The 26,007-nt window shown below is 46.1% G+C and overlaps 3 protein-coding genes and 1 long non-coding RNA gene across 10 annotated transcripts; 1 reads left to right on the top strand and 3 right to left on the bottom strand.

Moving 5' to 3' along the window:
• Positions 1-279: 279 nt before the first annotated feature.
• Positions 280-13,068, top strand: LOC6733726 (CCR4-NOT transcription complex subunit 1). 6 transcript variants are annotated; one of them, XM_016167166.3, is made up of 10 exons: positions 280-1,127; positions 2,831-3,037; positions 3,100-3,627; positions 3,683-4,145; positions 4,208-5,428; positions 5,515-6,297; positions 6,437-9,000; positions 9,060-10,231; positions 10,294-10,653; positions 11,126-13,068. In XM_016167166.3, exons 1-10 carry the CDS (start codon positions 1,023-1,025, stop codon positions 11,232-11,234), a joined length of 7,512 nt encoding a protein of 2,503 aa, XP_016026697.1. In that variant the 5' UTR covers positions 280-1,022; the 3' UTR covers positions 11,235-13,068. The 6 variants fall into 6 exon arrangements, with proteins under 6 accessions (XP_016026697.1, XP_016026698.1, XP_016026695.1 ...); XM_016167167.3 differs by having other exon boundaries at positions 6,437-9,006; XM_016167164.3 differs by lacking the exon at positions 11,126-13,068 and adding an exon at positions 10,837-11,056 and having other exon boundaries at positions 6,437-9,006.
• Positions 13,069-15,323: 2,255 nt separating this feature from the next.
• On the bottom strand, positions 15,324-17,682 carry LOC6733725 (membrane-bound alkaline phosphatase). The gene is made up of 3 exons (XM_016167720.2): positions 17,544-17,682; positions 15,792-16,948; positions 15,324-15,723 (listed from the first exon to the last, which is right to left on the bottom strand). The coding sequence occupies exons 1-3, from the start codon at positions 17,611-17,613 to the stop codon at positions 15,403-15,405; spliced, it is 1,548 nt and encodes a 515-aa protein (XP_016026693.1). The 5' UTR covers positions 17,614-17,682; the 3' UTR covers positions 15,324-15,402.
• Positions 17,683-18,002: 320 nt separating this feature from the next.
• Positions 18,003-22,616, bottom strand: LOC6733724 (odorant receptor 45b). 2 transcript variants are annotated; one of them, XM_016167719.3, is made up of 6 exons: positions 19,195-22,616; positions 18,949-19,136; positions 18,718-18,893; positions 18,563-18,661; positions 18,360-18,512; positions 18,003-18,305 (listed from the first exon to the last, which is right to left on the bottom strand). In XM_016167719.3, the coding sequence occupies exons 1-6, from the start codon at positions 19,716-19,718 to the stop codon at positions 18,255-18,257; spliced, it is 1,191 nt and encodes a 396-aa protein (XP_016026692.1). In that variant the 5' UTR covers positions 19,719-22,616; the 3' UTR covers positions 18,003-18,254. The 2 variants fall into 2 exon arrangements, with proteins under 2 accessions (XP_016026692.1, XP_039148554.1); XM_039292620.2 differs by having other exon boundaries at positions 18,298-18,512.
• A 669-nt stretch (positions 22,617-23,285) lies between these two features.
• Positions 23,286-25,522, bottom strand: LOC120284459. Its single transcript, XR_005543728.1, has 2 exons — positions 23,479-25,522; positions 23,286-23,375 (listed from the first exon to the last, which is right to left on the bottom strand). It is a non-coding gene; the product is annotated as an uncharacterized LOC120284459 (long non-coding RNA).
• Between the last annotated feature and the right edge of the window lie 485 nt (positions 25,523-26,007).

The following is a 26,007-nucleotide window of genomic DNA, read 5'->3' as shown; positions in this document are numbered from 1 at the left end:
TTGACTCTACAAAATTAAACAATTGTCTTATATTTATATATTATCGATACTAATAATGCGTTTATTAGTATTTCAATTTATTGTATATATTTCGTTACTAGTTTAAATTTAACGGAAAAACATCGGCTATCTATCCCTTACTAATCGGCAAAGATTTGCCGCCGTTTTTGGTAATTCAAAAGAGTATTACTGCTTTTATGGTACAAGTATCACATGGCGTTATGGATTTCTATATTTTGATCACAAACCCGTGACTTGTGACAATATTCGTTGTGAGTGCCAAACCAAAGTAGTGACCAAAGTAGTGACTGAACTATCGGTTACTGAACACGCTTCCCAGCGAATGCAAAATTTTCATTTTCGGCAATAATTAAAAAATCCACGAGTGCAAACAAATTTGAAGTAATTTTCCTAGCAAACATATACAAAGGAGCCCAAAAGCTATAGACTCGAAACACCAAAACAAACGGAAGGAATTGGAAAAGGAGAGCGACGACGATCAATCATATATTCTGCCTCAACTGCCCGTGTGTGCGTCCGTGTGTGTGGTAGTAGTAGTATTTTTTCATTTCTGTTTTCGCTGTACGTGCGGATTGATTCATATTGTTTCATTACGTGAGCTATTGCAATATTGTACACACTGGGCCGAGGACAAAGCCAATCGGATTTCTCCCATGAAACCATGAAAGCGAGTTTATTGTTTATTTGATTTATGCGTTAATAGATGCCGCCTGCAATGTAGAGCTGCTGATGGCCCCTTTTGTATGGGGGCCGCGGCCAATGAATCTACAGACCCAAAAAAGAACAAAAAAAAAACCAAGGAAGGCAGAGACAAAAACAAATTGCGCCGTAGGTGAAATGAAAAGCGCCAAGAAGCAACAGCGAATACGTCAAATATCTCTAATCTCCAATACCAGTGCACGCTAAACGTGTGTGCTCAACAAAAAATTCTGGTGGCCTCCAACAAAAGCAACAGCAACAAGAAACATCCGCTGAGGAATTGACAACTGATACGTAGAATTATGAACGTAGAGAGCCAACTGAAGACACCGCTAACGCACATTCGAAATCTGGTCAAGCACGTGAACAAGCGAAATTTTAATGAGAGCAGCGAGCAAATAACTCAGGTAGGTGCCCCCCAAGTTATTCTACCAAAGTTTCCATGAACCATTTCCAATTCATTTTGTCAACAATAACAACAACATTTTGAAGGGGTTGGGGGGTTTAGTGTTGCCAAACCGACAACATATCGCACCTGGCCAACCAGAGTTGCCAATTGTTCGCACTCACGAATGGGCTATTGCCATTTCACTCGCTCGTGCATTTTTGCCGACGCCATTACAGTTTTTTGGTAAAGGCAGCTGAAAAAATTTCTCTGCACGGCGTTGCGCGTTTTGTGAGCGTTTTGTTTAAGCTAAAAGTTTTCCAGAATGTGTAAAACCAGGCCAATTGTGTGCGCTTAGCCACGCACGTGTTTCGTGAGTTGTCGGCAGTGTGAATTTCGCAGCGTAGTAGTGCGAAATCGAGTTGCGAAATTCGAATTGGGAAGCCCAAGCCAAGCGCAGGGCTTTTCGGCCCCGAAACTTCTGTTTTTTCATTGCCAATCGAGAGAAACCAAATTGAATAGTAAGTTCGTGGGACAAATTGCGTGGGAATATCAATTGCGGCCGCTTTCTTTTCGCTAGAGTTGCAATATGTCGCACTTTTTCCTGTGACCCCCTTCCTTTCGCGCACCGTCATGCTCTCTTCTCTCCTCACCCATGTAACGTTTCGCCAGCGTGTGCGAGCGAGTGGGCGCGTGTGTAATTTGTTGTGGAGCAGCTGCGACGGCGGGGCCACAGCTGTTGTCTCGCTCCCCCGCTCGGAGTGAGGCCTTGATTCCGGACTCCGAACTCCGGATCAAATATTTCAACAGTTTTGGATCCGCAGGGGGGAGGGGGGATATCTAGCCGCCTGGCAAAGTTTTGCCATTCAAATTAGTATCATAACAAATACTTGGCTTAGAATGGCCTCATTTGTCCAACAATCCCCTAAAAAGTAATCGTTTTTGGGACAAACTATGTTACAGATCCCGTTTTCTTGACAGTAAATGGCATATCCCTCAAAAATTGTATTAAAAAAATGATAACAATTTTGAAATATTCAACAATCTATGTCTGCCATTTAAAAAGCCAAGTTTCCAAGTTATTCGAACGGTCTACCTTTCCAAGAAAGGTCTAGGAATTTGTTGGATTCCATGGAGCAATTATCGGATAGAAAATACATTAACAAAGCTTAAGGATACCCAATTTGTGCCCCTTTAGTTATAGCATTCAAGATAATCTCAGAAACCTGTGAGCCCAACAGTAGTGCACCTAAACTGGAATTTCCAGTGATAAAATTAATGTTTTAACTAACCTTCTGGTTGCGCTTTTTAAAATCCAATTATGTAAAGTTTTTAAGCGGGAAAGAAATAATGACTACATGAATTTTCTTTTGAAAACAGTTGCCTGGAATTAAAAATAATCCCTCCAAAATGTTACTTTACATCTTGCCCTGTATCCGTAAACACATATCCAACTGTACAGAGAAAAGTTCAGACACTCACAGAACATAATAGAACCTGTCAAAATTTCCAAGTTTGCGATGAAAATCACATAAAAAAAAAACCCCTGGTCACCGCAGAATCTGAGGAATCGTTTTAAACATTAACTGTCCCTTATACAGTGATATGTGTCCCAGATTGCGGGCAGTCGCTGTCAAGGCACTTATATTGGCTTTCCAACCCTACGCAATGCAGCTCTTCGATACTAAACCATACGTTACTGATAGTATTTACGACATCTTGCAGTTCGTTAAAGAGCACGGCCTGGAAGCGGATCGCAGCAGCCTGCGCCACCTGTTCTCCGTGATCAACTTCAGCGATCTCGTGCCATCAGTTACGGTCCAGCTGCAGGCGAAGCTCCTGGGCATCCAGTTGGAGCGTCAGCTTCACAGTTCATCGTTTGTGTCCAACATCTGCTACGCTTTTGACCAGTTCTTCGCCAGCAACCAGAAGGTGAGTTGAGTGTACAATCCCCATAAAGTGTTGATTACTTATGGATACTCATTCCTGAGCAGTCCCTGAAGCCTGTTGCGGTAGCGGATCTCGTTGGCCAGGTCGCCCGACTGACCGGCATCAACAAGGTTTGTGAGTGCGTCTTTGCCTTGGCCTTGACCCACTCCTCGTACACAGAACTCAAACATTCTGCCAGAAACAACCTAAAAGGTAGCCTCAGCGATTTGATAGACTCTTACTTGGGTAATAAAGGAACCGGCCCGGCCGACAGCGGTCTCCGGGAGATCTCCTTCGATCTACTGCAGTATTTGTTGTGCTGCCTTAGCGAGTACGTACAACCGCAGGTGGAGGCACAGTTTTTGGTCAAGCTTCGGGAGGAGTTTCCGCGCCAGGCGGTACCGCTGGTTCTAGCGCCGTTCCTTTACGGCTCGACGACGGCGACGATTGCGGGAGCAGGTGCCAGCGAAACGGATGCGGAGGCCGAAGCGACGACTAACAGCAACAGCTCCAGTTTCGAAGCAGATGCTTTGAACGAGGTGGGAATCGAGGATATTTATGACCATTTAAGCGAGATAATATTCACCAACCAGGTGCGTAAGCCACTTATTGAAAAAGACAATTCGCTAATGTAATGTTATGTTGCAGGGCAAAAATAATATTATGGACACATCTTGGATTAATCTAATCCTTGAAATCGGTTATGAATTTACATCGAGCGTTGAAGAGTGTAAGAATCATTTGTGTTCCCGTGAGCGAGAACGCGCTGAGCTTCAGTCCAAAGATGTCGCCAAGATCGTGGGTCTTATGTGCCGAAGGCACTCGTCCCTGCTCGATTGTAATGTGAATCTACCGACGCCGGCGAACTTCTGGCCTGGTCAGGGACAGGGCGGTGGCAGCAACAGCAGTGGCTCTTCGCAGACACAAATCACTCCGCAGCAACAGACCCCGGGCAGCAGTAACAACAACGATGGCAGCGATGGCAATTCGTCCAGTGATAAGAAGGACAAGAAGGAGACGACGGAGGCCACGCAAACTTGGAAGCCAGATGTCTTTGTGCAGGCGCTCAAGGAGGTGGTGCCTCAGCTCAACTGGAAGGACGTGTGCATGGGTAACAGCTAGATAATTGCTTCGCAATCGCCAATCTTTAGGAATATCATTCTTCATTTTTAGAACTTGATCATCCCGAGTTCGTGCTGAAGGATCGCATCGGTTTGGAGCTATTGCTCACCATCCTTCGGCTGGCCACTGGCTCTAACATATTTCCACATCCAGAATGCATTTACCGTCACTGGGCAAACACGGAAGGTCAGCTGTCGCTTATCGCGACAATGCTGAAGAACCCGGATCTCTTCTCCTTCGCCGACTTTGTATTTAGCCAGCCAGCGTTGGATGTGCTTAAGACGGCTCCGGATGCGGACAATAAGGAGATCTCGTCCTGGAAGTCGCTTCACCTGGTGGAGGTGCTGCTCTCCATTGCGGACAAGGGATACTATACGCAGGTCCATGAGCTATTCAAGTTCCCAGCGCAGAACTGTCCCGATGTGCTATTTTTGGCCTTATTGAACACCAGTCCGCCGATGACGCCACTGCGTCAGGATCTGTTTAACCAACTGATACCAACGTTCCTTGGCAACCATCCCAACTCGAACGTGATCTTGGCCAGCGCCTGGAGTTCGAACAACTTCCAACTTCGGTCCAATATCATGAATGCTATGTCCGAGTGGTATCTCCGAGGCAATGAGTTCGATCAGGTGAAACTGTCGCGCATCCTGGATCTTGCCCAGGATTTAAAAGCGCTATCAGCGCTGCTCAACGCTCGTTCATTTTTATTCATTATCGACCTGGCTTGCCTTGCCTCTCGGCGCGAGTACCTGAAGCTGGAAAAGTGGCTTACCGATAAAATTCGCGAACATGGAGAGCCTTTTATGCAGGCTATAATCAAGGTTCTGCACCGTCGCTGCCCGCAGGTTATCAACGCCAAAGTGCCAGAGGACCAGCTGCCTCCCAAGCAGGCGCAGCTCTTGCCCGAGACAGTTACCACCATGATCAACTGTCTGCAAACGTGCATCAATAACTGCATGCAGCCGGAGATGGTCGAAGTCATCATGCAAATGACCGCGAACGTGGCAATTATGGCTAACAAGGCACGTGCCCAACAACAGCAGCAGCCAGGATTGGTTCCGCCGCCTCCACCAACAATTCTGCGCGGCCATCGAGGTATGGATCTGCCTGGAGGCATAGTCCCTCCGCCACCGCAGCAACCGTTCTCCGGAAACCTCAACGCGCAGATGTTCGGACCAGGAATGGATCCTCTGACGAATATGTCCAACAACTTGGCCGGCCTCAACCTCAGCGGCCCGAACGGAGCATTTAATTTTGGCAACATGCTGAGTAAGTGGCATTCATAGGCAAAGAGTGCATAATCTATCACAGATGCTTCTTAATCCTATCTAACGAAATTCTACGTGCAATTTCAGCCTCTCCATCACGTCTGATGACTCCGGGAGCCAATCCCTATCCGCTGAACCTCATGCAGATGCCGCAGGCTCCGCCACCACCCAACGTAGGAAACCTAGGCCGCATGCTGCCAGGGGGTCCACAACAGCAGACACCAACGCCGACTCCAACGGCCCCCAATCCAAACAACCCTGTGATGGCCGATCTCCAGATACCTGTGTCAAAGGAAGTTGAAGACGAGGTCAACTCATACTTTCAGCGCATCTACAACCACCAGCCGAATCCAACGCTGTCCATCGATGAAGTGCTGGACATTTTGCAACGATTTAAAGAGTCAAGTAACCGGCGCGAACAGGAAGTCTTTTTGTGCATGCTGCGCAATCTGTTCGAGGAATATCGCTTTTTCTGTCAATACCCAGAGAAAGAGCTCCAGATTACTGCGCAGCTATTTGGTGGCATTATAGATCGCAACCTGGTGCCCACTTTTGTTGCCCTGGGCCTTTCTCTGCGCTGTGTCTTGGATGCCCTCCGCAAGCCCGATGGATCTAAGCTTTACTATTTCGGTGTGACGGCACTGGACAGATTCAGAACTCGATTGCACACCTACAACAAATACTGCGAGCATATCCGCTCCATTCCTCACTTCTCTGACTTCCCGCCGCACCTTATTCAGTATGTGGAATACGGAATGCACGGCCAGGAGCCGCCGCCTCAGAAGTTGATTGGACTCAGCAATACTATTCCTTCGGCAATATCTAGCGGACCAGGAACGGAACCAATTTACAGGAATAGCTCCATGTTAGGTATGAGAAGTATATAAAACAAGTCGATATACGACATTAATATAATTAAGTAAACACAATGGCCACTAAGGAAAGCGCTATATTATAAAGAATCAATTTCCGCATGTAATAACGTTGATTTCCACTCTTTCTTCTGTAGGTAATATGCCCGCTGCCACCCCGGGATCGGGACCGAAATCAAGCGCTGCTGTGTCGCATGCCACGAGAATGAAGTCCATCGCCAATGCCACCAATATCGACACACTTTTGGTGGCCAACCAGGAAGAGAAAGTGACTGTGCCACCCGAGCCTGTACAGGACAAAACTGCCTTTATTTTCAACAACTTGAGCCAGCTGAACATACCGCAGAAGTGCGATGAGATAAAGGAGATTATGACCAAGGAGTATTGGCCGTGGCTAGCGCAATATCTGGTCCTCAAACGCGCATCAATGGAGTTCAACTTCCACACACTCTATTACAACTTCTTGGATGCCCTTAAAAACGGCGAGATCAACCGATTCGTAACCAAAGAGACCCTACGCAACATCAAGGTACTCTTGCGCTCCGATAAGGGAGTTATTAATTTCTCCGATCGAAGTCTGCTGAAGAACCTCGGACACTGGTTGGGCATGATGACCTTAGGTCGCAATCGCCCCATCCTGCAGTTGGATCTGGATCTGAAATCCCTTTTGGCTGAGGCTTACCATAAGGGCCAGCAGGAACTGCTTTTTGTGGTTCCTTTCGTAGCCAAGATCCTTGAGTCATCCGCCAAGTCTCGCATCTTCCGATCGCCCAATCCATGGACAATGGGTATCATGTACGTGCTTGGTGAGCTTCACCAGGAGCCAGACCTCAAGCTGAACCTGAAGTTTGAAATCGAAGTACTCTGCAAAACACTTAATCTGGAGTTGGCCAAGTTGCGACCAGTGATCTACCTGAAGGATCCCAATCGAACTCATTTGATTGAACAGATGTCGCAACCAAAACCGAAACAACTTGAGCCAGTGGCTTCTGCACCAGCTCTACCGCGTGAACAGCAATCCCCGGCACAACCTCCGCCGCCACCACAACAGCAGCAACCACCGCAGCAGCAGGTACCTCCACCGCCATCCTCTGCGGACGTGGACGCCCAAAATGCTGCCGCTATGATGATGGCAGCAGGCGGAGCTAATAGTACTCCTGGATCGGTATCTTCGCCCAATCTACCCACCGATTCCAACCAGGTGGCTCTACCGCCACCGGAGCCGCGCTATTCATACGTGGACGTAAACGTGAGCAATTTCCAGCTTATTGGTCAGCAGTTGGTACTGCCACCCAATACTCCGTTCCTGCACGCCAATCCCGGAATCAAACACATTGTGGTCAACGCCGTGGAGCGCACGATAACCGACTGGTTGCAGCCCATTGTGGACCGAAGCATCCGCATTGCCTGTGCCACTACCGAGCAGATCATCCGCAAGGACTTCGCCCTAGATGCCGACGAGAACCGAATGCGCACTGCCGCTCATCAGATGGTACGAAACCTTGCCGCCGGCATGGCCATGATTACCGGCAAGGATGAGATAGCGCGTGCTATTAGCCAGAATCTGCACAAGGCCTTGCTGTCGGGTCTAAATGGGATGCCCAGCATGGCTGAGATCCAAGCTGCTGCTATGCAGTTAGCCAGCGAAAATGTTGAGCTAGTTTGCGCTTTCATTCAGAAAACATCTGCTGAAAAGGCAGCCGCAGAGATTGATAGGCGTCTAAGCACCGATTTCGAGACCAGGAAAATTGCTCGTGAAGAGGGAAACCGTTTTGTGGACGCCCAGATCCTCACCTATCAACAGGAGCGTCTTCCAGAAGCAGTGCGCATCAAGGTGGGCGCGGCTCCAGCTACACTTTATGCTGTGTACTCGGAGTTCGCTAGAAGCATACCTGGCTTCCAGCAGATGAGCGATCGCGATATTGCCCTGTTTGTGCCCAAGCCGACGGATTTGTCTCAGCCAAATGTGTTTGCTAATGATGATAGCAGCATGGTATACGGGGAACTGGCAAGCAAAATGGAGACCTTCATGAACACGGCAATCGGAGTGCCGACACTCCAGATCCAGGCTAGCAAGATGCACATGCTCCTCAACGCTCTGATGGCGACGCGTCGACTGCGTGACCAAGAGTCTGCCTTTAATCTGCTGACCCGCGCGGTCGAGGGCTTGACCGAAGGATTGGTCAATATGCATGAAAACATGGAGCAAATGAAGATGTACCAAAACATCCATCTCCGTATCCTTGGCTTGCTAAACAACAGTTTCGGTGCTCCAAACACAGAGCGAGCGGTAACAAAGTGTTTCTTCGATATCCGAGAGGAGGTGCGATACAACGTGGAGGCAGCTCGCGCTTTGATTACGTCGCACTTTGTCAATCTGAATCAGTTTGACGGAATGCTACGCGACTGCATGGACAACGGAAACAATTATGTGGCCATATCGTTCGGTATCGCACTGCTGGAGCGCCTCATCATGGACGATCGAGTGATTAACATTGTTTCGGACAACGAATTCATGGCAACTGTTGAGCTGCTAGGTAGGCTCACTCAGCATCGCCATCGGTATCCAGAATGCATTGTGAATGCTATTGATACGCTGTGGAGCGGAAACTTTAACACGAGCAGCGACTACAGCCCGTTCAACGGCAATGATCGTTATCTGTCGGGAGCCTCCCATTACATCCACTCCGGCATGCATCACGTAAGGGTAAGGACAACAATATCATTTGAATTTATTAACTAAGGAAATTTTTATTGTAGTCATGCGATACAGATGATCCGCCGGGCTTACAAGAGAAGACGGAGTTTCTGCTTAAGGATTGGGTTGCACTGTACACGCAACAGAACCAGCAGTCTACGCGCGATGCACGCAACTTCGGTGCATTTGTCCAGAAGATGAACACATATGGAATCCTGAAAACGGACGACTTGATCACCCGTTTTTTCCGCCAGGCCACACACATTTGCACGGATGTGGTGTACAGAATGTTCGCCGAGCCGAGTTTACCAATCAACCAGGCCAAGAACAAGATATTCCAGTGGATCGATGCGTTCGTCCATCTGATCGCAATGCTCGTGCGACACTCAGGCGAAGCAGGAAATCCAACCACCAAGATCAACCTGTTAAACAAGGTGCTGGGCATTGTGCTGGGAACACTGATTAAGGACCATGAGATGCGTGGCGTGAGCTTCCAGCAGGTTGGCTATCATCGCTTCTTCATGATGCTGTTCATGGAGCTGTGCACAGCCGATGTGATTCTCGAGTCCCTGATGCACAGTATTGTGTCGGCCTTCGCCTACACATATCACTTATTGAATCCCAGCGTGGCTCCGGGCTTCTGCTTTGCTTGGTTGGAGCTCATTTCGCATCGCGTCTTCCTCGGCCGCATCCTGGTCCAAATTCCCGGGCAAAAGGGCTGGCCGCTTTACGCTCAACTGCTGCAGGACCTCTTTAAATATCTTGCGCCCTTCTTACGCAACACTGAGCTCGGCAAACCAGTCCAACTTTTGTATAAGGGGACGCTACGTGTTCTACTCGTTCTGCTTCACGACTTCCCGGAGTTCTTGTGCGACTATCATTTTGGGTTCTGTGACACCATCCCGCCCAACTGCGTCCAGATGCGTAACATCATCCTGTCGGCGTTTCCGCGCAATATGCGCTTGCCCGATCCCTTCACACCCAACCTAAAGGTGGACATGCTGTCGGACAGTAGTAACGCACCTAAGGTGCTCAGCAGCTACATTATGAACATCCAGCCGCCGAACTTCAAGAAGGATTTGGACTCGTACCTCAAGGCCCGGGCGCCAGTTACTTTTCTATCGGAGTTACGTGGTCACTTGCAGGTGACCAGCGAGCCAGGAACGCGTTACAACATGGCACTGATGAATGCTCTGGTCATGTATGTGGGAACTCAGGCGATTGCTTTGATCAGGTGAGTTCTAAAGGATGAGATACTCTGCGCAGTGGTTTCCTAATCGAGTTGAACATTTTTAGAAACAAAAACTTTGTGCCCAACACCTCGAACATAGCACACAGCGCCCACATGGATATCTTCCAGAATCTTGCTGTTGATTTGGATACGGAGGGTCGCTATCTGTTCTTGAATGCGATTGCGAACCAGTTGCGCTATCCCAACAGCCACACGCACTACTTCAGCTGTGCGGTGCTGCATCTGTTTGCCGAGGCCAACTCGGAGGCAATTCAGGAGCAGATCACTCGCGTACTTCTGGAACGATTGATTGTGAACCGCCCGCATCCTTGGGGACTGTTGATCACTTTTATTGAGCTGATCAAAAATCCCATCTACAAGTTCTGGGACCATGACTTTGTGCACTGTGCGCCAGAGATCACCAAGTGAGTTGGCCTGATTAGAAGGCCTTTCTGTTAATCACATTGATTCACTATAAAATTTCCGCTAGGCTCATTATACGTAGTTTGTAGTAGATTTGCATTGCACGCAAATAACAAACCCGGCTTTATCCATTTCTAACCCAAATTTTTACCTAACTTACATTTTACCACAACTTCTGTTTTCAGATATTTCGGTGATTGTTTGATTGTAGTTAAGCGGTTTGAGAATTCAATTGGCATTCAGTGTGCATCGTAGCAAGAAATCAAGATCAGATCCTAAAGTGAATCAACCAGTCCCATTCCTCTCATTTTGCATGTTACCTTTCTTTGTATTCGTTTGTAAACTCCTATTTTATACAATTTAGCATTAATCTGTGAAAATATAACTTTTTAGTAAGCAAATCACTAATGGGGTGCTTTCCACAAAGCGAAACGACTTCATATTAAACCGCAACGTGTTTTCCATATTCCGTAGGCTCTTTGAATCGGTGGCCCGTTCCTGTCTGGCCAAGTCGAACGTCACCCAGCAGTTGAACATGCCCGTCGTCGATGGCGAGGGCCAGGAGGTAGCCACCATCAACTGAGAAAACGCCACCGTCCGACGCTTCTGCCTGGAGGTCTGCGCGAGACCCAGACGCAGGCAGTAGCTGCCTGGGCAGCACACCACCACCACCACCCACAACACCACACAGTACAGCGTTCATTGAATTCTACTAACCATTACTGTGTTTAGTTCTTAGCAAATTGTTTTAAGGAGACAGTGAAATCAGCAACAGCACACACAAACATTTACAAAACAACCGCAACAATAAGCATAGGGAAGGGAAACAGCAGGCCAGGGCAACTGGTGTGCTGTGCCGGAAACCGAAATTCGACATGTATTTAAACGAACGGAAGCGATATTTTAAATGCCTCCCCCCTCCTCGTGGGGGAATGTTACAAATTTTTAATTGAGTTGTATTATAAATGGTAGATGAAGGCGTTAAAGTGTTGATGACAGATACTGTGTAAAGAAATCAATCAAACAGATAAAAACAGAAAAGCGAAAAACAAAAGAAAAAAAAAACGAAAATCGAAAAAGGGAAAAATATTTTCTACAAAAAAAATGGCAAAATGTACAATGAAAAAGCGAAAAAACTAACAAATGCGAACGGTCACATATGAAATTTGTGTACACATATTGAAAAGCAAAGGAACCAGGTAGCAGAGACCGAGCAAACCTACTCTCAACGCCGCTGAGATCGATATTTATAGACGTGAATCGAATCGGAGAGAGGAGAGGAAGAGACGGAGACGGAGAAGGAGAAGGAGAAGCCGAGCAGAAAGTTGAAAAGATCCTCAAGTCAATACTAATTCGAGTTGTCAAAGTAGCTTACCTCCCCAGCCAACTCAATGATGTATCATTTGCAAATTCGTAACCTCTAAGAGTCCCTCAGTTAGTCTACTCGTATACGTTAACTTTTTAAAATGTTTCCGCACAACAACAAGAGCAGCCACTGCAACATTAACCAGAACCAACCAATGTTTGATCTTCTTATACGCAATATAAGCGATACGTTTTGTTTTAACCTACATTATTTTATGAACTGATTATTAACTGAAATGGAAATACATTGAACACATCTAGCTTGTTAAACGTATAATCGATCCTCCATGTAAAGATAAACGCTGTTAGAATCAGATAGATGAGTGAATGTAGAGAGAGAGAGCGCGGCGCCGAGTCGAAGCCATTATCTATGTAGATCAGATCTTTATATAAATATATAAAATATGTATTTCTTAATATAAATACGTAACGTAAAACGAGTTCGATTGATGCGCGTAGTGGGTGAACGTGGACGTGGAAGTGAAGTGGAGAGGGGAGCGAAGCGAGATCGAATCTAAATTCATTATCCTACGTTAGGCAATTTGCGAGTTATGTATGTACATGTACGTGTTATTCAGTCCCTCATCCACTCGACACTCAGCAGCCTGCAGCAAAGCAACTCTATTAGTTTGTAGTCTACCGCAAATGAACATTCATTGTATTTACGCAAGTCAAATCTATTTTGAATTAAACTGAATTGAAGCCTGAAGCCGAGCAAAGTGCACATGTAGAAAGCGAGAGAGAAGAGAGTAGATGGTGGAAGAAGGGCTAGCTTTTTAGCCAAAGACCCAACTCATTTATAGACTAATTCCGTTTGCAATGGCTAAGAAGTATGTATATGATGGATGTACAGACATTCGTTCACCGATCGACCGACACATTCATTAACGAAAGCTGCGACACAAGAAACCACAACAAATCTACATTGATAAATAAAAATCCATTAATATCGATATAAGTAACAGTACGCATTAAGAAAACAATATATATATATAAAAATTAATATGTATACAAAACAAATATTAAATGTATAAATGGCAAAATTTTAAAAACCCCCGCGTTTCAGCTACTTTGTTCCCTTATGGCCCTAATGAGTATCTGCGACCACCATGTGTGTGTGTGTGTGTGTGTGTGGGCAAACACTTAAAAAAGCTCGTTCCATTGGAGCAAAGGCCCCACATACGTGGCTAGTACATATGTAGCCCATTTCCGCACCCTGGCTTACATAACCCCCATATAGACACCTACCCCCCTCCTCATTCTTTTAGCTGGTTGTTGGGGCGCATTTGGGTTAAGTAAACACAAACGTCGATAAATGCGGAGGGAGCGGCCGCAGCTTGGAAAGCCGAAATGTACGGCTGTATCTATGTATCTATTGTGCGACACGAATTCAGCATTAATTGAAATGCTGCAGTCATCGCAGTGTCCCCGCCGCCGCTTGTTTTCGTTGCCAATTCACATGAATTTGTCATAAGGCTGATAAACGACGATTGTGTGGAGTGCACTCTTCAAAAACCTAACAAAAGAACAATCATATTTTCCTCTCTCTTTTCGTATCTACTGCATTTTTTTAAATAAACATATAGCTAACTAATATAAATTTCACTTAAGCTTAAAGTTTATAACACTTTTCATTGGCAAATCTTTCGGTTGACTAGAGGCTAATTTTTGTCGAGTGTATAGTGTAGAGTAAAAAAATGCCCACCGAGCTGCAGAAGTGTGTGTGTGGTGGCGTATCTGTGAGAGCGCTTGGAAACAGAATGTGGCACACTTAGCGCTCTGCCGACGTCGCTGCGCAAAAGCAAAAAATTCCCCTACTGCCCTGGCCGTACATTATGTGGCCCCCAATCCGCGTCGCATGTATCCGAAAGATACAAAAAGCGAAAGAGCGGCGCTGCAGCTTTGTGGCTCTACATGGCCATTTGAATCGGCTTAGAAGTGCGCGCGCGCCGTGCGAGAGAGACGGATATGGAGTTTCGTTAAAAAGCTCGCCAGTTCAGTCCAGTTTGCTCCAACACAGTCACGTGTTTTTTGTATCTGTGACGGCGTATCTTTGTATCTTTGCGGCAAGCTTCTTGGCTGAGTCAGCTAAAGCAGCACCATTAGTTGTGAGCACATTTTGTGTATGCTGCCATTAGTTTTTTCTCTTCTTCTGTCCCTGCAGATACAGATATACATAATTGGTAGAACCCCCCCGCCTTCCGTTGGAATATCCAAGAACCAGACCGCAGCTGCATTTCTTTGGAGCTATTTGGCCCCCGCCCCCTACCCATTAGCCAGCACTTGGGTCTTGATGACCCAGTTTCAGTTTCTCTAGGCCCGTTGCACTGCCGCTTTGACCAAAAACCCTGTGATTAGGTGCAGTCCAGTCGAAACTGGGCCTTCTCTTGACCGCACAAATCGAGACTCGGTAAACTGAGGCTCCTCTTAAACAGAAATCGTAGCGGAAATTGCACGAAAATAAAATTCTGTCGCAGGCCAAGTGAAATCGGAAATGGAACACAACCCATTACCAAATATTTCTGTTCGCCTTTGGGAATCGTCAATCATCGCATGTTGACACCAAATGGGAATCCTAATTCAATCATTCAGACGGAGGTTGCAATGGGAAATTATTTGAAAATAGGCTCAAAAGATCAAAATGATGCAAAATGGAGTTTATCTCTTTAGATACTTAGGATTCGGAAATATCCATATAAAACTGGAACACTATGCATTAACTGAATCCAAAAGGGTGAATCCAAGAGGTACCATTGAAAGTATGCGAAAATGGAAATGTTAATATTTAATGGGCGTTAACCTTCTGAAAGATATGAGATATTATTTCCAGGATGATCTGTTCTGTGTTACTTCGCTGACGATTCCTACCTGAATCTATTAAATGTGTATGTTTGTCACTTAAAGCCCATTTTAAATGAATCCCCCTTAGATATTCATAGCCATCTTTAACGCAGGAAATGCACGGATTCTCGATGGATTCCATTTGAATGTCATGTTCTCTCTGATTTATGATGAAACATGGCATGAAACGGCTGATGGCTGACCGTTCTTTCTGGTCGCGTTTCTCTCTTCATTTGGCCAGAAACCACCTGGTCAATTGGCTCAGCCCCAAAGTGATTGCAGCTGACTGATTGAGGCTGCCTGCAGGTTGTCAGATGCCAGTTGCCATTGCTAGTTAATTGAATTTGCCGTCAGGTGGCATTTATTGGGGGGCAGCTCCCCTGCTCCACAGGAAATTGCACAGCTTGTCAGTTCAATTAGACGGAATTCGATTTGCCCCATTCCCGGTACAGTTTCCCATGCAAGATTCGTTTAGCAATGATGCATTTTAATTATTCCATCTCAGCGAGAGGAGTTTTACATGCGCCAAGAAAAGCAGCCTGATCCTAGGCATAGGGACCGATACCCGCTGCTTTGGCCATCATCGCCGGAATATTGCTCTGCTCGTAGTTGCCACTGAAGTACTGGGCATAGGGTCCCGAGGCGTACACCGCCACATCGTCTCCTCCGTGGGTTTCCGCGTCCAAGGGCGCCAGCGTGGGATACTGATAGTCTGAGTCCGCCACCAACTTCTCCTTCAGAAGGGCACGTCCCTCAGCACGATTGTAGCCGGAGTAGTAGCCAGGTCCATTGGCATAGGACAAAATCGTATAGGGCAGATTATCATCCGCCAGCTGAGCCAATCCGGTGATCTCCTGGTCACGATACTGCCGAAATTAAGAAATCACAAGTCAAATATCTATCGCTGTTAGAAAGGAAACCTTCAGGTACTCACAGGATAACCATTGATAGACATAACATGAGCATGATCAGCGGTCACCACGATCAGTGTGTCATCCTCGGAGGTAAGCTCACGGGCCTTCTGGACGGCCCGCGCAAACTCAGCGGTATCCTCGAGGGATCTCTTGGCGAAGGTATCGTGGTGGGCCATGTCGATACGAGCACCCTCGACGAAGAGGAAGAATCCCTTGTCATTGCGGCTCAACACCTTGATGGCAGCCTCCGTTAGCTCACTCAGCGAAGGATCCGCCAACTGACTACGTTTCCTGTCCCGATCACCGTTGTACGGCAGGTGGTCGTTGGCGAAGAGACCCAAAAGGTAGTCCGTATTCTCGAGATCCACCAGACTGAGTCCCTTGCGACTCCACACGTATTTGGCTGAGACATTGGCCTCGTTCTTCTGATCCAACCAGCTGCGGATTAAGTGGCGACCGTCGGTACGCTGGCCGGGATATCCCTCCTCATCGTTCACCGTTGCGTCAATGAAGTTCTTGCGACCGCCTCCAAGGATTACCTTCAGCTGCTGACCCACAGGCTGCTCCACGAGCTGGCGGGCAATATCGATGGTCTGCTCGGGATCGCACTCCCTGTTGGCCACCTCCCAGTCGTTCTCCCAATTGCGATCTGCGATGTGGGCATAAACGCCAGCCGGTGATGCATGAGTCACCCGGGCTGTGGTCACCAGACCTGCATCCTTGCCAGCCGCCTGTGCCCACTGCGCTATGCTGTGCACCTGATCCTCCTCGTTGGCGGCGCCATCACAGCTGTACCTGGACACATTGGCGTTTACGCCAATGGTTCCATAGTTCGCCTTCACACCGCCCAAATAGGCGGTGGCCGTGCAGGCGGAATCGGCCACCTGGCGGTTCACGCAGTAGGTCTTGGACAAGCCAGTGTAGGGAAATCCCTCGAAGTACACCTGCTCCGCACTGTCGCCCAGCAGATTCCGTGTGGCCGTGACCGTGTGAACGGACATTCCATCGCCCAGGAACAGGATCACGTTCTTTGCCTTGTTTGTGGTCGCGGACTGCTGCTCGGCCAGCTTCGATAACAGCTTCGCCTGGGCCTTATCCACCCAGTACTGGGTCTGCTGCTCCTCTGCATGCTTGATGGGATGCGATTCGGCATCAAAGGAACGCCCACGAGGATGGTCTAAAAAGAATGGCAAAATAGTTAATCATATCGAGGAAGCAAAATGGATTAAATACTTTTCGAATTCTAATTTATAAAATTATGAATAAAAAGTTTAAAGTGCACTTTTGAAAAAATATTGATATATATTAAAAAATATAAAATAACAATAAGGGGTTATCGGTAAGCCAATATTACTATTGCTATTGGTCAAAAAATAGAAGGATCATAAATAATTTTGAGTTTGGGTTTTCTGTTATATATCAATGGGATTATTTGAGTCTTATCTCTACACATGGTTTTCCAGTAAACTTGGGAGATAAGAAGTTATTTTAAAGAACTTAATCTTAAAGTACCTCGTCCTGCACGATGAAACTACCACTCATACAAGAGCTAAGCCAGTCAAAATACCACATCCTTTGGGAGTACAAACATCAAATTTGTGTTATTTTTTGGCTAATTAAGTTTACTTGTAGTTATCTTGTAAAATCAATTCCCTGAACTGGTGTGCAGAACAAAATAAATTTAAATACCTGACCCTTTTCGAAATATTCTAAAAAAACACTTTTGAGGTATCTATCGCTGAGCTCTAAAACTCAAGATCAGAGCACCTTACCTCTTTGTCCGCTGGCACTTCCGCTCAGGCAGACAGCTACGACGAGCAACAGAATGAATCTCCTGGCCATTTTCAGCTAATCCCAGGCGTGGTGTGGAGGTCAGACCTTGGTTAAAGACTGAACCGACTGACCGACCAAGGAATTGGACACTGCAGCGGAGCTATCGCTCAGTATCAGAGTAAATCTAATCAGAGGAAACTAATCTAGACGGTTCAATCAAATCATCATTTATGGCTGGCCAAGTTTAAGTTGACAGAAGTCGTAGAACAGACCAAAACCGAGGCCAAAACACACTCACGTGCCTTTTTTCCAAGCTTTATATGGCTGTGATTCTCTGTCCATTAACCGATTGCGTATTCCACCTACGTAATCAATCTGAAGCCGGGCAATCCTTTTTGCCTCAACTTTTAAACGTTGTTAACTTATGGCACTTACTTTATTGAATCATGCCAGTAGCTTTGTTAAACGATGAAGAATAAATGGCTTCACTGCTACTAGAAAACTTTATGGTCCAAACTTCACCTCAAGCCCTATAATCCCACACTTGAACCCTTGACCCCGGCAATTAATTGACTTCGAGTCTGCACAATTGTTCTTGTATTATGTGAATTGCATACTTTCGGGCTAGGCTACAACCACAAACTAATAATAATAATAGTAGGCATTTAATTTAAGTGCTTGCTTATTTTTTTAATTCAGCACTCTCATATTCACAGTATAGTCTTAGCCAGTGCCACAATCGAACCTGTAAACTTGATGACCTAAAAAAGGATTTCATTAATGGAGTGCACCAAGTGCAATGGATTAAAACCCACCGATGTGAAGACTGGTAACGAAGGTGCAAAGAAGGGCACCCTCACCGTAATGGGTCGTTGAGCACGCAGGATAATGAGGAAGACCCGCCTGCGGGTCTCTCGATCCCAAGTGTACCAGGCACTGCTGTAGGCCGCTTCTCCCAAGGAAAGGCTCTAGAAATGAAAGAGGTCAAAGGTTAATCAAGAGATTCGATCTGACCCACCTCAGTTGACATTTCTGTGCCTCCGTAGCAATAGAGGAATATGGCCGAGGAAACTGTGAACGTGTACACCACGTAGCGGATGATGTTATAGCCGGAATACTAGAGAAACTATTTGTTTGAGGTACTGTGCTTATCACTGAAAGGACAGCTATTACCAAAAGTATATCAATGACGCTGGTGGCTATCACTAAGCTGGCTGATACGAAGTGAACAAAAGTGGGAGCAGCCATGATTCCCGAAAATTCCTTGACAATCTTCTCTATCTCATTGTGGCGATCTACGATGTCCGCCAATCGCTGACAGCAGATTTTGGATTCCCTAACCGAGGGATCTAGAAAGTATGCACCCGAATTTAACGTTAACCATATGCATAATGAACCACCCACCTCTTATTGGCTTGAGGGCGTCCTGGATATCGTATCTTAAGGCCTGCAGCAAGAAGGCCATGTAGAGGGTAAAGCCAAAGAAGAAGCCATCTGTTCCAGCAAAGGCGTACACAGTGACCTGGCCACTCCATGTGGAGTAGAGGTAGAAAACTGGAAACCAGGGCATGCGATGCGCAAAGTCGTGGAACCTGTGGAACATCTAATCAGAACATCTAATCCTCACTGGCAAACTACAACATCACACACAGCATGCGAAAGGGCATATCGAATTTGAACTCCTGATGCCGGCGCACCCACATTTCCCAAAGGGAGCGCAGGACGAAGGCTCCAGTGGTAATGCTGCCCAGGGTGAAGACCAGCATCCCGCATCTGGTGACCATAAGATAGTAGCTCCTTTGAGCCACCTTTCTACGGGAGTCCTCCCTCTTCTCCTGCTCCCCGATAAGCAAGCGGATGCGGTCCATCAGATCAGCTACTTCCTGGCGACGCCACCACATCCATCCCAGCTTGAAGAGCGTGGTGAAACTGCAGGCCAGCGGACAGAAGGCGTCCATGGCGTCCACGGGACTGGTGCGCAAGTGACTCCAGCCGAAGACGAACTCCGCCTGGCAGCAGTGCGCCAGGTTCACGAAATTGAACACCAGCCACAAGAGGCGAAGCCACGATTGCTCTTTGCCAAATCTCAGGCCCAGCAGGCCAAAGGAGTATCTGGTGACGAAGAACAAATGCTTGGCCAGCGGATAGTTACGGCTGAGAAATCGCGGATACATGATTTTAACCGCTTGCAGAACCCTTTCCTTATATAGCGCCACATGGATAGCTCCTAATGGTTTAACAATTGTTTTGCAGTCCGAACAAACGACACCTGGCCTTGTTTAATGACGTGATTACTAGCAGGACCTAATTGAGTGGGCGACGATCTCTGACGCCCAAAACATGTTATTATGGTAATGAGCCAGCCCTTATAATTAAAAAGGTTCCCTTAAGCCGTTGAAATCGTTTGGTATTTGTGATTGCGACATCAGTTGAAGACAGCTGTCAAGCTCGTAAGTAAGATCTCAAGGTATTTTTAAGATACATTTGATACATAAGAATCAACTTCAAGGGATTAAGAATGTATGTAAACTAAATACCATAATATATGATCAAGTTTGCACACTAGTTTTGGTTCCTAAGATTAACCTATTTTACTTTTATGCACCAAATACTATCTAAATATATATTAAGCTAACTTAATGTTAAAATACATTAGGAAAGTAATGCGACTTGAGCTATGACAATAGGGTATATACAGTGTTATAATTTGTGTATATATTTCGGAATTTTTTACAACAATTAACATGTTTACCATAGCCGCATATACTTGTTCTTAAGGAAATCGTTGATTATATAAGCGCGCTGAAGGCAGAAGGAATTCATCAAGCATTTTAAAGCACTTTTTGGCCTGCGCCCAGCCAAACCAGCATCCATAAATATGAGCTCCTTGTGTTGTGGGTTCCGAGCATAAATTTGTGTTTGGCCTTTTTGCCGTGTGTTGTTTGGCTTGTTGTGGGAAGTTTGCCGGAGTGCCGATGAACTCGCGACGAATTCGAATTTTTAAATCAGCAGGAGATGTGGGTCAGGCGAAGGGAAACATTCTCGGATTTGCATGGGATTCGCCGCACACAGATTTATGTTGATGCATGCAACGTTTGCTGGCTTTGGCCCTATGGGGTGAATCACTTTTGATAAGGTCCCAAGTTCTGTGCTCGGCTCACGTTGCGTATGAGCAATGCTGTGCCCTGCTCCGGTATTGATTTCCAGTTCCAGTAGGGCACTTTTGATTATGATTATGTGTGGACGAGCCCGGGGGTGGGTTTGGTCTTAGAGCTTCGTTCTCGGAGCGGAAAAACATCCACCCCTAAGGCTGATATCATCGCGCCACCCAGCGCGAGAACCCAAGGCCCAGAATTTCGGCGCCTCGTTTTATGGTTAACCACCCCCGAAAAAACGGCAACAAAGGTGACCCCGACACACCCTGCTGAGCCACCCAGGCCAGCGCCTTGGAAAATCTCGCCTGGAAGGGCCCCATCTCATTACGTTTTCCCCAGATTTCGCCCCTATGCCCGATCTCCTGCTGCAGGAAAATGAGGAAAATCAGCACAAGCACAGCGCAGCAAGTGGAAAAGCTAGGAGTGCCAGTGCTGGAAGCGAGGAAAAAGGAGGCCAGCGTGTCAGCGAGTCGCCAAAAAAAAACAGTTGCAGAACCCGAATGAAAAACCCGTTTGCCCACCAACACAGAAGACACGCTGGTTGGCCCACATTCGCGTTGTGTCGCTGTGGAAATTGGAAGCGAGTTTTCCCAGTTTCAAAGCGGCTGGCAAGGGGGCGGGTGGGCACTGCGAAACAGGTTGATTTTCCTGCTGACGCCGTTGGCCATTAGCCAAATGGGATTTCACACGCTTCCTTTGGGCTCCGCTCTGATGCGTCGCCTCACGTCATGGCCCAGTTGGAGTTGGCGTCGCTGGAGTCGGTGCCTGTCAGCACCACCATCCATTGGAGACCATATACCAAGGCGCAGTCACCACCCATCATCACATGCCGTCATATGCACCGAGAATATACATCGATCGATGAAGTAGAATAATTATTTTTGATAAGTGAGTGATGTCGAGTAGATAAATCACTTACTACACCTGCTTCCTTTCCACCCACAAGAATAGCTCTAGTCAAGGTAACCCTATTGCTTGCTGAGTTTTCTCCCTGTGTAGCACCTCATCGCATCCGACCCACTCAACTGCCATCATCATCGTCGTCCAGCTGCAGGCGGGATCAATTATTAAGGCGCCGCTCGGGTTGGACGAGTATGTGCGACAACCTGATTGACAACCTGCTCCGAGGCTCTCAGCACGTCATCCGAGTGGCATAAACTCATTCACGGTGGACAATCGGTTGGCACAGCAGTAATAGCCTAAAACACGTCCAAAGGTAATCTAGATACAATTGAACTGATCCCTTAGAGGAGCTGTGCTCTTAACAATCAGTTACATAAGTATAAATATACATAGTAAGTAAGAATCAACTTTTACTTACTAGTCAAGAGATAATGGAACCAGATTCCTTAGAACCAACCCATTGCCCTATAATCAAGATAGACAGAACGGGGCTTTCGCTTTAGTTTTATAAGGTTTTGACATGACAATCCAGTTGGGTGTGCGTGCTCACATGGACACGCCAGAAGCAGTTAGCCCAAATGATTTGTATCTCAATGGAAGCATTACGTTTCGATAATTTTAAGACTAATTTCTGCACTAATCGGAGGCAGCTAGTTTTCCTTAGGGGTAGCCAAGAGCCCCAGCCCCTTTGGATGCCACGTTTGCCGCTGGTTAATTTGCAAAGCGGCGTTAATTATAATTAAAACAGGCCAACTAAATGAATAAACGTATAAATAGCATGTACATGACTATGTGCCCGAGTCATATCTATATGGCCTAGCACTATGAGTGCGCTCGCATATATGTACATATGTACCATACACATATGTACATATATATGTATATGCATAGTATACTTTACAGCCTAGTAAATATACACATGAATATGTGGGGCTCATATCCCCGTTCGCATGGCCGCAGATCGAGCGTGACACAATACAATTTGTGGCGCTTTGTTCTAAGCGCTTGAAACTCTTCGTTCCGCCCCCGAGTCAACCCCCTCCCCCTCCCTCTCCCCCATTGGGGCTGCTAGCAGACGTGACATAAGCTAAATTGTTTTAAATTTTGTTGAATCGCTTTTCCAATGACTGGCGAGCGTAGTCAGTACGATAAATTGGAACCGCTTCGCATGTCATGTGGTTGAGTGGCCGAGTGCCTAAGGGGGTGGTACTATCTGCTTCTGGGTGGGTTGCGGTCTGCGGCTTGGGGCTAACTTAGCCACAAGTGAGATCTTAGACGCTGGGTTTTTCCGCGCCAAAAGTGCAGCGGATAATTACCGACCGAATGGAGATGTCAGCTGACCAAGGGGAGCCCCACCACACACTCCTCAATTTTTCCCAGGCAAACAAACGCCTCTGATTAATGACAATTAGCGCGGATCGATGGTGGATCGTTGGGCTCCAGTTTGGCCACATTGCAGACCGAAGAAACATGAGTGTTCATTTCCGCTAATTCGGGGCGACAAATGTGCTGACATCAACATGCTGAGCATTACAAGGCTGCTCATGTGGCAGGGGGAGTGGAGGGGTGGTGAAACCGAGTTGACATTAATTAATGCCCGTTTAATGGATGAATGTAATTCATTTGCTTAGCATCGTTTTGGAAAGGTCAGAGAAGTGTCCGAATTCAACTGCTTGAAACACATACAAAATAAAAATGACGTTTTATTTAATTATTCTAGATTTTCATTACTAAGCAGCCATATGGTAGTTTTTAAAACATAAACTTCTTTATCTGAAAGGAAATAATATAAAATATGAAAATTGCATAGAATGTTTCTCTTGCCAGTTTTGGATACAGCAACGTTATCTGCCAAATCCAACCGGGATTATCTTACGGAACTTCACTTAGCCCCTTCCTGCATCCAAAGCTTCACTGGAGCCAAAGTCTAATTCAAAGCAAAAGGCAGAGGCTGCTCCAACCGCAAGAATCCCCCATTAATCACACACTGGAGCCGAAGTGCGGCTGCGAAACTGAGAAACTCAGAACTCAGAGATTTGAAACTGGCTGCCTTCAAGGCCAACTTCTTATTAAATGCCAAGATGTGAGTTAGCGAGTGGAAGCCGCACCGCAAAGTTGCAAGGGGCAGCTGAAGGACTGGATTGGCTGATAATTACACACCGAGCAAAGATCAGGAGTGGGACGGGCATTAGCTAGTTCAGTTCTATTGGTTTATTGTAAAACTAGCTTGGAAGATCGTCAAATGCAAGATGGCGTCATTTCAGCTTAGCAACTGATGTGGAATCAACCCGGATGGCTGCTGGAGGAAGGGGTTCGGTTCGGGGGATGTGGATGTCGCTGCTAATGAGTAACAAGTATGGGCATATACTACAGTAAGACTCCCGAAAGCAGAACTTTCTAAAATGCTTTTATCGCTTGAGAGTCACTTCCGTTTTAGAGTGATGGGGTTTGTTTTTAATTCAACTGTCATAACTTCCAATTACTTAACTTGAACCATAACTTCCCTTAATTGTGTTTGCAATTTTAGCTAACTATTAAGTATAGTTATGATTACAGATATAAAGTTTTTATTCATGTAAATTGTAATTGGATAGAACGAATCGTTCTAATGTTCGCTATTAGTAACTAGTGGTTACTATAGTGTACCTATTGACTATCGTTGTACAATGTAGGATTATTATTTCGAGTTATAGTAGTCGGACTGTAGATATACACAGGTAGTCTGTTTGCCTGTCTCTTTCTGAACGCTTTGTTTGCTCGTCGGCTTTGCTTTGTCTCGTTCTCAAGGTCAGCTGCTGCAGGCGTTAGAGAGAGATAGAGTGGCTCGACTCCGGACTGCAAAGTCAAAGTTTCGAATGCAAAAAATAAATTATACATTGCGAATAGTAATAGTAATTGTGTGAATTTCCAAGGTCCAAACGCAATTAACTCGAACATTGTGTATTCTGGGCAAATATAATATCTCTAATCGAGTTGTTAACATGCCATTTCGAATATCTACATTTATTTTTTCCAAGCGAATGATTCGTGTAATGGCCACTTGAAAATCCAATTTATTACATTTTTTGCAAAATAATTTCAGCGGCAGCGAAAGTTGCATCACCAACAATTGCAAATCTCTTACTCATATCGCCTAATTAATGGGAAAAATAAGTGTCAGCAAAAGTCCCATGACAAATGGAGATTGTTTATTAGTCTGAGCGAATCATGCTACGAAATATGAATCATTCCATCGATAGAAACTTGATTTTCTACTTCTCCTTTACGAAAAACTAGAAACAACACACCATCGCAGACACAAACACACACACACACACACCGATGCGTAGACATGCGTGTTTACGTAAGTTTCGCTTTTGTGTAGTTCATATCTCCCCCTCTATCGCGCTCTCTATGCTTCTTCTCCTTGCCCACTGTCGCTCATTGTACAGTTTCATTTGCTGCCATACAACAATAATATATCATTCACTCTTGGCAACAGCAAAAAGACCAACAACAAGCACGCGCTGTCGTAACGGTTCTTGGCGCAACCTCTCCCTCCCACCCGTTAGCTTTGCGCGCACACATCCAAAAAGTTTGTGTGCGTGTGATTATTCGTGGATGGTTGGAGTGGTTGTGTGTGAAATGATAAAACATAAAACGTGTAATAAAGCGATTGGTGAGGAGAGCGGAGAGAAGAGAGCACAATGGAAAGAGACAAACGGATTCGGTTGAATGGCTGCTGCTGGAAATATAGAGGGCATTTATTCATTTCAATTACAAACATATCTGCTTAATAATACGTCACAAAACTATGGTTTTCTTGTGCCATGATGATACGCCCGCAATTTGTATAGGAGAGAGAAAAAGACTGACTATTTAATAAGCACAGTGAGTCCCCGTCTCGCTCCCACATAGGTTGCAGTACGTTACGTTGTTGTTGTTGCTGGCTGATAAATAATTGAAACTAGTCCACTGTTGGTTGACTGAAAACACTCGCGGGCGCAAAAAATTCCATTAGATTGGCGCGAAGGAGAAGCGAAACGCGCGGAAAAAACGCGGCCAACTTTGGTCGCTGTGCAGCTGCAAATGACGCGAGTTGACGAAGCACGAAGCGAAACCAAGGCAACAGACTTGACGAAAGCCAAGCTGAACGAACCGAAAGCGTTTCGTTAGAATTCACGCGTGCGTAGGCATGTATGAGTGTTTGTTCCATAAAAATATGACGTTGCCGGAGCTTTTTCGCTCTCTTATTCTCTTTGGATTTGGGTGAAAAATATGTACGTCTACTACGTGTGCTTGTGTGAATTTTTTCCGACTCTCCGTTTGCCTTTAGATAATGAAAAGCACACATTTACGAGGCCTTAGAAACACGCGAGCGAGCGAGACAGCGTCAGCGGGCAGCGCCATTTGCAAGTTGCGTAAT

This window comes from Drosophila simulans, chromosome 2R (assembly GCF_016746395.2).
Source record: "Drosophila simulans strain w501 chromosome 2R, Prin_Dsim_3.1, whole genome shotgun sequence".
Lineage (NCBI taxonomy): Eukaryota > Metazoa > Arthropoda > Insecta > Diptera > Drosophilidae > Drosophila > Drosophila simulans.
Note: the sequence above shows the minus strand (reverse complement) of the source record. Positions and strands in the feature narration are given on the sequence as shown.